At 33.7% G+C, this 15617-nt stretch overlaps 1 protein-coding gene across 3 annotated transcripts in view; it reads left to right on the top strand.

Annotated features, from left to right (window-relative positions):
• The window catches only part of LOC117339501 (uroporphyrinogen-III synthase-like), a 76348-nt gene that overhangs the window by 25088 nt on the left and 35643 nt on the right, over positions 1-15617 (top strand). For 2 of the 3 annotated variants that reach the window (XM_033901136.1, XM_033901137.1), the window contains exons 3-4: positions 7406-7577; positions 14658-14723. In XM_033901136.1, coding sequence (XP_033757027.1) covers positions 7406-7577; positions 14658-14723 — 238 coding nt within the window. Of the gene's footprint in view, positions 1-5931; positions 6010-7405; positions 7578-14657; positions 14724-15617 lie in introns of those variants that run through there. The other variant, XM_033901138.1, reaches the window with a different exon arrangement.

Raw genomic sequence — 15617 nt, 5'->3', positions numbered from 1 at the left:
TAACAGAGACAAACACACCTGGACTGTTGTTAGTGTTGTACAATGTAATTAGATATGTAATTATGTATAACAGAGACAAACACACCTAGACTGTTGTTATTGGTGTACAATGTAATTAGATATGTAATTATGTATAACAGAGACAAACACACCTGGACTGTTGTTAGTGTTGTACAATGTAATTAGATATGTAATTATGTATAACACAGACAAACACACCTAGACTGTTGTTAGTGTTGTACAATGTAATTAGATATGTAATTATGTATAACACAGACAAACACACCTGGACTGTTGTTAGTGTTGTACAATGTAATTAGATATGTAATTATGTATAACAGAGACAAACGCACCTGGACTGTTGTTAGTGTTGTACAATGTAATTAGATATGTAATTATGTATAACACAGACAAACACACCTGGACTGTTGTTAGTGTTGTACAATGTAATTAGATATGTAATTATGTATAACAGAGACAAACACACCTAGACTGTTGTTAATGGTGTACAATGTAATTAGATATGTAATTATGTATAACACAGACAAACGTACCTAGACTGTTGTTGGTGTTGTACAATGTAATTAGATATGTAATTATGTATAACACAGACAAACACACCTAGACTGTTGTCAGTGTTGTACAATGTAATTAGATATGTAATTATGAATAACACAGACAAACACACATGGACTGTTGTTAGTGTTGTACAATGTAATTAGATATGTAATTATGTATAACAGAGACAAACAGACCTGGACTGTTGTCAGTGTTGTACAATGATATTAGATATGTAATTATGTATAACACAGACAAACACACCTAGACTGTTGTTATTGGTGTACAATGTAATTAGATATGTAATTATGTATAACAGAGCCAATACACCCAGACTGTTGTTAGTGTTGTACAATGTAATTAGATATGTAATTATGTATAACACAGACAAACACACCTGGACTGTTGTTAGTGTTGTACAATGTAATTAGATATGTAATTATGTATAACAGAGACAAACACACCTAGACTGTTGTTAGTGTTGTACAATGTAATTAGATATGTAATTATGTATAACAGAGACAAACACACCTAGACTGTTGTTAGTGTTGTACAATGTAATTAGATATGTAATTATGTATAACAGAGACAAACACACCTGGACTGTTGTTAGTGTTGTACAATGTAATTAGATATGTAATTATGTATAACAGAGCCGAACACACCTAGACTGTTGTCAGTGTTGTACAATGTAATTAGATATGTAATTATGTATAACAGAGACAAACACACCTAGACTGTTGTTAGTGTTGTACAATGTAATTAGATATGTAATTATGTATAACACAGACAAACATACCTAGACTGTTGTTAGTGTTGTACAATGTAATTAGATATGTAATTATGTATAACAGAGACAAACACACCTAGACTGTTGTTATTGGTGTACAATGTAATTAGATATGTAATTATGTATAACAGAGCCAATACACCCAGACTGTTGTTAGTGGTGTACAATGTAATTAGATATGTAATTATGTATAACAGAGACAAACACACCTAGACTGTTGTTAGTGTTGTACAATTTAATTAGATATGTAATTATGTATAACACAGACAAACACACCTGGACTGTTGTTAGTGTTGTACAATGTAATTAGATATGTAATTATGTATAACACAGACAAACACACCTGGACTGTTGTTAGTGGTGTACAATGTAATTAGATATGTAATTATGTATAACACAGACAGTCATACCTAGACTGTTGTTAGTGTTGTACAATTTAATTAGATATGTAATTATGTATAACAGAGACAAACACACCTGGACTGTTGTTAGTGGTGTACAATGTAATTAGATATGTAATTATGTATAACAGAGACAAACAGACCTGGACTGTTGTCAGTGTTGTACAATGTAATTAGATATGTAATTATGTATAACAGAGACAAACACACCTGGACTGTTGTTAGTGGTGTACAATGTAATTAGATATGTAATTATGTATAACACAGACAAACACACCTGGACTGTTGTTAGTGTTGTACAATTTAATTAGATATGTAATTATGTATAACAGAGACAAACACACCTGGACTGTTGTTAGTGGTGTACAATGTAATTAGATATGTAATTATGTATAACAGAGACAAACAGACCTGGACTGTTGTCAGTGTTGTACAATGTAATTAGATATGTAATTATGTATAACACAGACAGTCATACCTAGACTGTTGTTAGTGTTGTACAATAAGACAATCATACCTGGACTGTTGTTTAAGTGTTGTACAATGTAATAAGATATGTAATTATGTATAACAAAGACAAACATACCCAGACTGTTGTTAGTGTTGTACAATGTAATTAGATATGTAATTATGTATAATAGAGACAATCATACCCAGACTGTTGTTAGTGTTGTACAATGTAATTAGATATGTAATTATGTATAACACAGACAAACACACCTGGACTGTTGTTAGTGTTGTACAATGTAATTAGATATGTAATTATGTATAACAGAGACAAACATACCCAGACTGTTGTTAGTGTTGTACAATGTAATTAGATATGTAATTATGTATAATGGAGACAATTATACATGGATTGTTGTTAGTGTAATTAGATATGTAATTATGTATAGTAAAAATCCTTATCTGTTTTATATGTGAATTATTTTTGTACAATATTCATGATGTGATTAGAAATGTGATTATGTGTATGAGTGTTAGAGAAAACATCCTCGGACTGTTAGTGTTTTACAATGTACATAAGATGTGTATATCAGAGAATACATGACATGTACACATGGACATTGTTTATTGGGATCTTCATGCACTAGCTATGTAAATTGGAAGCTTTATCACCTATAATGTGTTTTACTTTCATTTAAGCAATGAACAGTGGTTTTAATGTTGTTATAGTCGATATGGCAGCAATATGTATGGTGGGCAAATGGCATGGGAACCTGTTAGGGTTTCCATGCTTCATTTGCCCTACATACATCTTGCTGCCATATCGACTATAACAACATTAAAACCACTGTTCAATACTTATATTTACATTATCTTACCATTTTCGGCAACTTTGAAAAAAAAACTTAACCAACACAAAAAATCCCACCTTTTTTAATGTCACATGACCCACTGGGTGGTATAGCCTGAGGCACTGGGTGTTATAGGCGTATGGTGGCAACTGCCTCTTAGCATTGTGTCAATGGGGAAATGCGGAGCAAATATAAATATAGACAAATGAAGGAAAATGTGATACAATGATTATGATCATTATCACAAAAAGAAAAATTAAAGCACAGTAGATGGGATTCAACAAATTTGCTCATATTGAACTTATTATTTTATTGAAGTTCAGAACCAAATTGAATATATAAGTGTTCATCATTACATACAAAATATTTTATAAACATATACTGAACATCTAAACCTTGGTTTGTAGTTGTTCCTGATCAATTTTGAGACTGATTGGAACACAAGATGGTTGACAGGTGGCAATTTTCATCTCACTGTTGAAAGTTTGTTATTGCTATTTCTTGCAAAGTTCTTCAAGGATTATTTCTTGGGAAGTTGTTCCTGGATGTATATAATCTTCCTCAAATGTCATATATATAGGCCCCTCTTGGTCCCTAGTTGTTCATGTCTAATTTTGAGACTGGTTGGACAACATAATTGCTGACAGGTGCCCATCTTGAATTTTAGAAAATAAAATTTATCATTGCTACTTCTCAGAAAGTATTTTTCAAATTACATATGTCAGTTACTTTTGATCCATAGTTGTGCAATTTTAGATGTTAGATTAACCAAAAAATATGATATTCTCAAACAGGTAACCTTCTTGGATTTTGACAGAGTTTGATGTTCTTACAATGTATTCCTCCAAATATCCTGCATAGAAATTTGTCAAATTGCAAATGGATTCCATTGGTTCCATATTATAATATGTGTTATATAATCATCAAATTTTAGATTGTTCAAATAAACAAAATGGCCAACAGGCAACCCTGGAATTTCTCAGTTGAAGTCTGTTATTTTGTTTCGATCTATATATGAATCTTTAAAGTTACCACAATTGAGGTCTAAGTTTCTTAAGTCTATGTCTCAAATATAGTTGAGGTTTTTTTATCACTATTTCTCAGAAAGATTTTGGTGTATCTTTCAAAGATTTCATATTTAGGTTCCCATGGTTTAAGATGAAAAATGGAAAGATGAGAAAATTAGAGAAGTTTATACCAATCTTACATAGATCCAATGGAAACCTTACATAGATGCAATAAAGATCAATGGTGAGCAGCAAGGTACAATGTACCTCTGGGATCTTTTGTTACCTAAAGTGACACATTTCTGAATAAAACACATGATGTTCTTTTTTAAATATGAATTTTAGTCTAAATTTCCTTAACTGTCAAACCACTTTAAATTGACTAGACAAAAAACTGGAAATCTGAAGTGTCTGAAAATAGCTGGATTTTTCATCTCCCAGATCTAATGAGTGACGAATTATATAAGACTTATATACCTAATTATACATGTGCTTTGATAATGGTGATACCAAGATAGATTAATAGTTAAATCTTGTTTACCCATTCAGTTCCTGAGACAGCCGATTCATGATAGATAACTGGAATTTCTTTTTATTTATTTTTTTGTCATTTTTTTTTATATGTTATTGGTTGATTATATTTAGTACCATTGAAGTGAGGGCATATTAGAAACATTTTGTCTAGTCTTATTGGAGGCTTTGTGATGATGTTACATCACTAATGGAGACAGGGGAGGCATCTGTTACACAACATTGAAGTAGAATTTGGTGCCAGCAGTATTAGTGTAAGTTAATACAAATCCTAGTCAGATCTGGTAATAACTACAATGTATATATGTATTGTCTTTGAAACATTCAAAATACATCTTTAAGGATTTTGAAGAATCTCAGTAGTGATTTGATGAGAAAGCTTACTATAATAGTATTATCCATTGGATGAGACTTAAACACATTTGGTTCAAATGTTTATGTGGAGCATTCATGAAATTCCACGTTCTGACAAGCTTATCACAAATGCAATGTATGTGTTTAAGAGCTAGTGACCGAATCTCATTGGAGCCAGGCATCCTTGATCTGGTGAAGTGAGACATGCTGCCTTTGAAAAAGTTCTTCATCAAAATATATAACATATTTAATCAGCCTAAACCATATGCTCGTGGTCATATCTGTGCTGAAAATAATTGTTCCTGTTAGGAAACCTCATAATCTCACTAATGTTCCTCTCTGTACTGTGTTGCGGCCGTTTTTAATTTTTTATATCTGAAGTTTTTTGTAATATTGCAATACAGTTGATAATAACTTGAACCTAAATTCCAGTCTTTCATATCTTCAGGAAAGAAATCTCTTCTATTAATAATGTAAAGTATTTTCCTATTTCACCATTTTTTATAATATTAAGTTGAAGTTTCTGACGGATAAAAAAATACACAGTTAAACTGCACACTGCACATGTGTATAATGTAACTCTTATACAAATGGACAATTTAATGTAAAAGAGGGAATTTGAAACATCTTATCATAGACAAACATTATATATAGACTATTAAAACTAAATCATTCATTTATAGTCCATTATACTAAAGCTCAAGCATTAAGTAATTGTGTTGGTGATGAAAACTGTACCACTAAGGAGCATGCCTGTAATACGGTTCTATCAGCCAATGTATGGGATCAGTGATTACAAAGCATGCTCTCTGTGGGCCTCTGGTTTATCTGACAATTCTCAAAGCTCTTCAGTCATCATCGTGTTTGTCTCCAGCTGTGTGCCTGATCATAAACACAAGTTCTACCAGCCAGTAGATATATAACTAAAGAATTGATATAGCTTCGTCCTTGATCATCTCTGTGCAGGATCTATAGTTTGATAATTTTAGTATTTGAGAGACAAAATACGATGTGGCCAGTCTGGAATAACACCAATGTGATAATTAATGCGTTACATTTCAGTTTTACTGGTAAGTGCATGTAAACCAGTAACCGCATTAATATCAGTTGTTGCTGGTTGCTGTCCCTTTGATTGAAGATTAGAAGAGGTTATTGTAATGATGCTGTACGTCTGTCCATCATTCTGTCCATCATTTTGTCCATCATTTTGTCCATCATTCTGTCCATCATTTTGTCCATCATTTTGTCCATCATTCTGTCCATCATTTTGTCCATCATTCTGTCCATCATTTCATCCACATCATATATTCATTTCTGGACAATACCTCAAGTTCAAGTGAAATGATCAATCTGCAAACTTACCAAACTGCTTGAGTATTGGGGGTACTTGCTTGGGATTTCTTTTCAGGTGAAAAGGTCAAATGCCAAGATCTGCTGTTACTCAAAATAGAAAATTGGTTTCCACCTTTCCCTTGGAACAAATAAACGAACTTCACACATTGCTTCCGTAAATCTGCTTAAATTGAGTATAACTATCCAACTCTTAAAGTTCTGACTGATCCTCCTTTTGTAATTTTTCATAAACAGACAAGGTGAGAAGTCTGGATCCTGTAGTTATGGTCAGTTTTAGAGGTCAGTTTTAGTGGTCACTAAGGTCTACCTAATCTTACTAACACAACCTTGGTGATAGGATTGCTTTTTGATGTGGAAGGATAAAGGAACTGATGCCAAGGTTACCATTATTGAAATTGGGAAAAAAAATGTTCCTAACAGAACAATAAACCAATGAGGATGGGTAAAAGGGGAGGGATATTATCGTTCAGCGATTCCTTGTTAGACAAATAAACCAGCAAGACTATTATTCCTGGTTAACCAGTAACACAGGATGAAGACCACCTCCTAATGTTGCAGCTCCACATGACAGATTTCTGCAGTCATGTATTCCAATCTTCAATCTCTGTTTTATCTGAAAGTTTGAGATAATGTCTAACAAGTGATCATATGCTGTATGAACTGTATTTACACTATGTCTATAACTGTGTAATGGAAGCATGATCTATTTCTGTAGTAACATGACATTTTATCATGCAATCTATAAATCCATAATGCCTGCATTCACAGGTTGTAGATGTGAAAGGGATGGATTTTCTCCCCAAGGATAACAGGTTATTGTTCTTGTCCAAAATTGGAACCAACAAAACATACCATACCCAACTTCTTCTTGTTTTTGATATTACTGGCACACTAAATGTACAGGAAAGAAACACTGATTTGAACTTTGACCCCCAAGCTCTGAACATAAAATCTAACACACTAGTGATCTACATTGTAGCTGTCCTAGACACCAGAATTATTGACTCTGTCATGCAGCAACCTGATAATAAACAATGGTTTCAATGACATTTCAGGCAATTTTTGTTGTTGTATTTATTTCCTTATTTTCTTTTTGTTGTTGTTTTTTGGTAGTTGCTGACAGAAGCTGGTATTAAGGCTGTCCTCTGCTCAGTGCTGAATTTTGACTTCCTGAACCTTGACTTTTATGGAACACAACTATCAAGGCCAGATGAGTTTTCAGCAATTGTATTCACCAGCCAGCAAGCTGTGAAAGCAACAAAAATGGTGCTAGAATCGGTGTCAGGTTTGTAAATACTTCAGAGTGCAAGATCATTTAAGGGAGACTACCTATAAAGCATGTGTTATCAAATCAGATTGTCTAAGCCAGTTGGTGATGATGGTCATCCTTATAGCAAATAGATTCTATAATCACAGATCACCAGTTTAGAGGTGAGAGTAAGATGAGATAATATCTGTAATATTTTACCTACATATGTATTAGTTGTAGACGTCCGATGAGATAATCCAAGCTTAACCATCACCCGAGCTTTAAGTTAAATGTACTGGGGAGATAACTCCAGCTTATTAAATGTATCGGGAGTAAGAATCAAGATGTATAGCTTGATATGTTGTAAGGTGTAGATGAGAGGGGGAGATAACCTCAGCTTAATGTTCCCTTTAACAGGAGTGAGAATCTGAACATAAATCTTAATATCTAATGTCAGGGGAGCTAACTCCATCTTTATGTGGCCATACTGTAAACGTTTTTATGTAATGTCAGGGGAGTTAACTCCATCTTTATGTGGCCATACTGTAAACGTTTTTATGTAATGTAAGGGGAGTTAACTCCATCTTTATGTGGCCATACTGTAAACGTTTTTATGTAATGCCAAGGGAGCTAACTCCATCTTTATGTGGCCATACTGTAAACGTTTTTATGTAATGTCAAGGGAGCTAACTCCATCTTTATGTGGCCATACTGTAAACGTTTTTATGTAATGTCAGGGGAGTTAACTCCATCTTTATGTGGCCATACTGTAAACCTTTTTATGTAATGTCAAGGGAGTTAACTCCATCTTTATGTGGCCATACTGTAAACGTTTTTATGTAATGTCAAGGGAGCTAACTCCATCTTTATGTGGCCATACTGTAAACGTTTTTATGTAATGTCAAGGGAGCTAACTCCATCTTTATGTGGCCATACTGTAAACGTTTTTATGTAATGTCAAGGGAGCTAACTCCATCTTAATGTGGCCATACTGTAAACGTTTTTATGTAATGTCAAGGGAGCTAACTCCAGCTTTGTCTTCCCTGTGTCAGGAGTGAGAGTGAAAATGAAAGTGAAAAATGTAAAATGAAAACAACCTTTATTTACCATTGTTTACATGGTTAACAATCAACAAAAGCTTGAGCTCTCTAGGGCTTTTATTACATCGCAGCTGAGAGAACAAAACTTGTTTTGAATGTTGGAGGGAAAACCAATAGTAAAAAATGAACCAAACAGACACCATCCCCTGCTGCCCGTGTGGCTCAAACCCACGCTCTAGGGGAGAGTGGTCTGAGGCTATTGAGAGAATAAGAACATACTGTATATCATTATATATAATTTCTGGGGAGATAACTCCAGCTTTTTGTTACCTGTGTCAGGGTCAGGAGTAAAGAATGAAGTGTAGTGAGGGGCGATAACTCATTAGAGTTATCGTTCCTTACGGAACGTAATGATAGTATGAGCTAATTCGCGATTTTTGCCGGCTATTGTAGCGATTTGGGAGCGGTAAAAATGGCACATACAATTTTGATGGGCTGTTGAACCATTGTAAAACTCGGCTCGATCTAGGTCTGGATGTATCTGGTATCCCTGTGGAAATTCGTATTTATGAGATATTTTGGGTCAAACATGCCAAAATCGTCACTTTGACTAAGAGGTTCTGTTTAAATCGCCCTCAAAATTCAGAAAAAAATCCAGAGATATATACAATGCACATACAAAGAGATAAATGTTTCCTGAAGAAAACAGTCTGTTTAGTTTTTCGATATCTTTAGCAGAACGGTTACAAGATTGTTTTGAAAATGGCCTATTTTTTCGACCTTCTCAGTATTTTTCCATTCGACTGGGGTATTTTCCTGCCTGTTTTGATGACGCAAGACCGGGTGTTTCCTTTCCGTTTAGCACGGTAGAACAGATGGACCGGATCGGCATACATAGTTATCAGCATTACATTCATTACGAATCAACTGGTTTTATATTTGTTTTGCGCGAGTCATCTTGATGATGTGTTTTAAAGCCTGCATTAACATCAACAGGTCCGTTAAAATTGACGTATGAAGTTTATATTTAATAGAAATTATTAACACACTTCGTTTGGTCGGCTTGACCGCATATATAAAGGACAACTATAGATAACGCCATCCTGAACTCATCGGGTATTATCGCTGAAATGATTCTCCGAGGAGTTCCGGATGGAACAACACCGGGGACTTCACGCCGCTTACTCGTTTAACCCCAGGCTTCAGCTGCATTCTAAGTGAGTTGTATTACATTTTCCCGTCAGGACCAGGACTTTTTAATATTATGTCATATTAAAAGTGACATTGGAGATTATAGTTGTTCTACTATGACCATATTTGTTGCTTTCCAGGATCAGTATTCATCGTCAACCCAGACCAGCGTTCAATTCTTTTCGATAACAAATCTAAACTCGTACTGTAGCCTACCGAGTCGTAGGCTTCCAGTACTGGCAGTAGGCCTAGTGTAAATGTTACATGTTCATTAACGTTTTAGAGACAGGCGACGTTTAAATATGTAATATTTAATTTTTATTGTTTGTTTAATGAAATTACTGTGTCGTTAGTTGATGCTTTGATGTCTTGATCAGCTGATATTTGTTTATGTTGAGGAGCAACGACGTTTCGAGAATCATATCTCATACATATTAGCTTACGATGACACGAACTTTCAAGGAACTACTGTACACGTACTTCAGTACACACTAGCAGTATATTCAGAGACATGCCTATATGTCTCTGGTATATTCAGAGACCTATAGTATATAGGTCTCTGGTATATTGAACAATTCTTTTTCAGTAATTGAAGTTTTTTTTTCAAATTTCTAATGAAATATTTATATTCTAATGCTTTAAATTTTGAAATTAAAGTCTCTGACCTGCCCTTTATTGAGATGGTTCTTAGGACAGTGTCAAATTATATCATCTTTTGCATTAATTAAATAAATATATGAAATAAGTTTTCAAATATATTTAAACCCTTCACTTTTATGCACCAAAGAAAACAATATGCAAGAAAGCTGTTCTGACAAATTTAAGCTAAAATATTGTCAATTATTATGTTGCATTAAGTAAAATTATGTTGCTTTGGGTGTCATGCATTTTTTTTTTTTTATCTTTTAAAATTGAATTAATTTCTTAACTTATTACAAAAAAAAGTATAAGATGGAAAATTATTTGACAAAATCAAAGAGCTACCAGGTTTTAGCTATCACAATTTTACAAAATAGTTGACTTTGAAATTTCATGAATTAGTCAATTTTCAAATATCTATAAGTTGCTTTATTATCAATTCCATATCAACATATTTCAACTCTTTGCTTACATGTACATGTGCCAAAGAAAACCATGTGCGAGAAACCTGTTCTGACAAAATTTTACTAAAATTATGTCAATTGTTATATCACATTAATTTAATTAACTAATTTAGGGTATGGGACCATGTTGTATTTTTGTTTTATCTTTTGAATTTTTAATCTGTTTCAACTTATTACAAAAGGTATTATAGAAAACTACTTGTCAAAATTAAAGAATTACCAATATTTTGTTATCACTATTTTACAAAATAGTTTTTCTCCCAAATTTCATCTGCACACAGGTAGCAATTAGTAAAATCTTTTGAATCTAAACTTTAATTATATAAAGGTATTATAGAAAATTATTCGACAAATTCAAACAATGACCAGGATTTTAATTTATAACCATTCTACAAAATAGGCTTCTTCATAATGTCATCTCCACACAGGTAAAATACTGTAACACAGGGACTAGTGTACATGTAAATAGTTTATATGTTTCTTTTTTTAGGCCAACACCACCATATGCATATATTTACATTAGGAGGGGTGTTCTAAATTGTTGGCCAAAGACCGCACTTAATTTCCCTCTATATTCTACTGAAGAAACAAATTCAGAATTTTGAAACTTTACATAAAATCTGATTTTAATTTCATATTGTAGAACTAGTCTCTCAATATCAAATATTTTGATATTGGGATGACACCATTTTCTTTAATTATCACATCTTTTACAATAGCAACTGTGACAAATAAGAATTAAAAAGTTTTAAACAGTTACTGTAATTGCAAGCCTTAGACCGCAAGTAATTACCCTCTATGTTCTACTTAAAAAAAAACTTCATTAAAATGTTTTTGAGACTTTGTATGAAATATGGTTTTCATTTCATTTAGTAGAACTATTCTCTCAATTTCAAGCCATTTAGATATTAAGAAACAAATTTTCCACAATTTTTACTGTAAGATAGTTTATTAATTATTTATTATTGAAGGGCCGAGTGGTTAAGATATGTCATGACACTTTATCACTAGCCCTCCACCTCTGGGTTGCTAGTTCGAAACCTACGTGGGGAAGTTAACTGGTACTGATCGTAGGCCGGTAGTGTTTCTCCTGGTACTCCGGCTTTCCTCCACCTCTAAACCTGGCACGTCCTCAAATGAACTTGGCTGTTAATAGGACGTTAAACCAAATACACAAAGTTTATTAGTATTATATATATAGAAGAAGTATAGAAAAGTTTGAACAGTTATCCTGCAGAAGAAAAGGGAAGCTGACAATCAGGCCGGTATGTGCTGTCGTGGTTGTGTCTTTGGGCAGAACCATTTTACCCTTATTGCTCTGGATGGCATGCAATGGGCCTCTTATATGTTGTTCAGTCAGGTAGTCACCAACTACTACAAGGAGACCCAGCCTCAGACTTAAAGATGCTTCTTATTTTTCAGAAACCGGACAAGCTGGTCTACACTGCTACCTTACAAGAAGTTTAAATCATTTATTTGAAAAGAAAATATTATTTATTTTGCTTGGTAAGCTTCATTTTCATAAATTATTGTACCATTTCCTGGATGGCATGTGGACAGACAGGTCTCCTGCATGTTGTTCAGAGGTAGTCACTAACTTCTACAAGGAGACCCTGCCTCAAACTGACTCAGCTGGCTATTCAAAGGGTGATAAACAAAGCTAACAAAGCAAATATATATAAGAGTAAGAGATAATTGCCACTTAATTTTCAGAAACTTGGCAAACTGGTGTACACTGCTACCTGATAAAAGGTTGAAAAACGGTATTTAAAAATAAAAACATGTTTTATTATGCATGGTTAAGCTTCCTTTACATGAATTATTGTTCAAATTCACATAAGACAATTTAAAACTTGCTAATTACCTAATTTTCATCTGTGATAGAAAAAGGGAGATAACTTGCTCACCTGTTCTTGATATAAAATTACCTGGGTAATTATAATGTACAATTCATATTAATGCTTTTGTAGATATTTCCCTAAAGTTCTATTCATGATCGATCAATTATCGATATGATGATGATTGATCATGAACTTATTAGTGATTCCCAACACTACTGAAGAAGTTGCAAAATTTTCGAATAAAAAAAATAGATACCTGGTAATCTCCCAATTTGCTCGACACGGACCACTGACAAAGACACTGATACTGACTTTAAACTATGGGGAAAGTCTCGAAATATCAATTTAAAGAAATGGCTATGTCAAACAAACAAACAATTTTCCTTCTCTCATTTGTATCATTGTGTTCCACTGGGGAATTCATACAAAAATGGGATTTTCCTCGTGCAAGTGTGATTTATTAACAATTTTCTCCAAGATTAATATTGGGGCGAGCCAATTCCCATAAAATCTTGGATATTCCTATCTGAAAGAGTTAATCCTATCTTTTTCGAGGAAATTTGTCCAAATTTAGATATTGTCTGATTGCAATGAAATTTGGTACAGTATATAGGTACATCATTGGACACCGGTTACTCTTGTAACCTCACTTTAACTTTTTTTAAACAGAATGACTGCTATTTCCCAGCCTCTGATTGGTCCAAAATAAGATATTGTCCAATTTTGATGAAATTTGATATGTAGGTACATCATGGGACACCGGTCCCTCTGGTCACCTCATTTTCACATTTTACCAAAATGGTCGCCATTTCCTGGCCTCTGATTGGTCCAAATTTAGATATTGTCCGATTTCAATGAAATAGGGGTATTATGGGACAGCAAATTCAACTTTATGGGTTTCATTTCCTTGGCAATAAGACAGTTTTACTTATTTTTGTTTAACGTCCTATTAAAAGCCAGGGTCATTTACAATATTTGTAAGGACGTGTTGGTTTTGGTGGTGGAGGAAACCTGGAGTACCCGGAGGAAAACCACTGACCTACGGTCAGTACCAGGTACACATGTAACTGCCCCACGTCGGTTTCGAACTCGCATCCCTGAGATGGACAGCTAGTGATAAAATGTTGGGACACCTTAACCACTCGGCCCCGCGGCCCAACCTTTAACACAGTCTTCTCATTGGTTGAAATTTAGATATTGAGCGATTTTTTTTATGAAAACTGCTGAAACAGAGTTATCGCCCCTCACTACGCTTCATTCTTTCTGTGACATCCTTCAGGTGTCACCCAACTAGTAAGATTCAGGACAGATACCTTAATTCATAAAGAATATCAGGGGAGATAACTCCAGCCTTTTGTTCCCTGTGTCAGTGAGAATCAGGATATATACACTGTACCTTAATCTAAGAGATGATTTCAACTTTTTGTTATCTGTGTCAGGAGTGAGATTCAGGACATACACCTTAATCTATTAAGAATATCAGAGAAGACAGTTCCAGCTTTTTTGTTACCTATGTCAGGAGTGAGTTTCAGGATATATACCTTAATTTATAAAGAAATTCCCGCTCTATGTCCCCTGTGGTCAGGAATGCCTCTGTGCATTTCAGTGCCAAATTTAGTTGAAATTGAAAGCAGCATAATTTCTTCATCTGTCTGATTTTGTTGTATAAGTCTGCATGGTCATTATATATCAGCTTCATTTAAGGAAAAGTTTTATACATTTAAGAATATTTGTGTTAATTGTTTTATTCACGGTTTCTTATTTGGTTCTCTAAGCTACACACTATCAAAATATATTTTAAAGGCCTTTATCATCACAAGGACAATAAAGGGTGGAGATTGCTGAGATTCAATGTAAAGAGCTACACTTTTTTTTCATTTTTATATCATTTTCAGTAATGTTAAAAGAAACAAAGGTATAATCAGTATTTTTCCTGCACAGGTGAAGAAATGCAGTCCTTCGAAAACTGGACCTGCTACGTCGTTGGACAGGCCACTGCCACTGAAGGTAATTCATATCCTCAGCTCTCAGTGTTCATACACAATAATATAATGTTCATTAGAGACCAACCAGATTTTTACAAAAAAAACAAAAAACAAAAACGGTGCAATGCAGGAGTTAGTATAGTGGAAGATTTAGTAAAAGAAAATGCAACTTTGTCTTTTTATAATTTTAATGAAAGATTTAACTTTTATATCTCGATCCAAGTAAAAGAGTGACATTTCCAATTATTCCTCTTAATCTTGAGTTAATCCTAAAGGGAAATAAAGGACACAGGACTTTTACCATTTACTGTTGAGAAATAATATTAACATAACTGGTCAGCTAAAATGGGGAATATCTTCAGAAATGGAAAAAAATTACAGTATTCCTTTTAACGAACAACTATAATTCTAAAATTTGCTGGCTACAGTTTAAGGTTAACTGCTGTATTCTAACACCTAACTCATTTGCATATAAAGTGAGATAATCTAACAATCCTAGTTGTAATTTTTGTAATAAAGGAAGGGAGACAATTGTGCATATAATGTTATAGTAATGTGAGGAGGTTCAAAAGTTTCTGACAAGTCTTTAAGGGCTTTTTGTTTACATTATAATTTTCATAGCCTGTAGATTAAATTCTCGGGTGAGCCATTCCAATTTATTTAAGCAAGAATTGATGCAAGGGAGGTAACCTCAACATTCAAGTGAGAATAATAGGTTTTATCTCCTCCAATGGAGTCAATCATCACTATATCAAACAATAGCAGATTCTTAACTTTCAATTAGGAAGCATATTTCATTTTTATATTTCAAAAGCTTTTAACTTGGATATTCCAAAGATATATCCATACATGTAGATACAAATGTATGGTTGATAGGCTCGAACTAATTAATGATTTGTTCTTTTAATGTTAAATG

The sequence above is a fragment of the Pecten maximus genome, chromosome 12 (genome assembly GCF_902652985.1).
Source record: "Pecten maximus chromosome 12, xPecMax1.1, whole genome shotgun sequence".
NCBI lineage: Eukaryota > Metazoa > Mollusca > Bivalvia > Pectinida > Pectinidae > Pecten > Pecten maximus.
The sequence above is the reverse complement of the archived record's forward strand: the minus strand, read 5'-3'. Positions and strand labels throughout refer to the sequence as shown.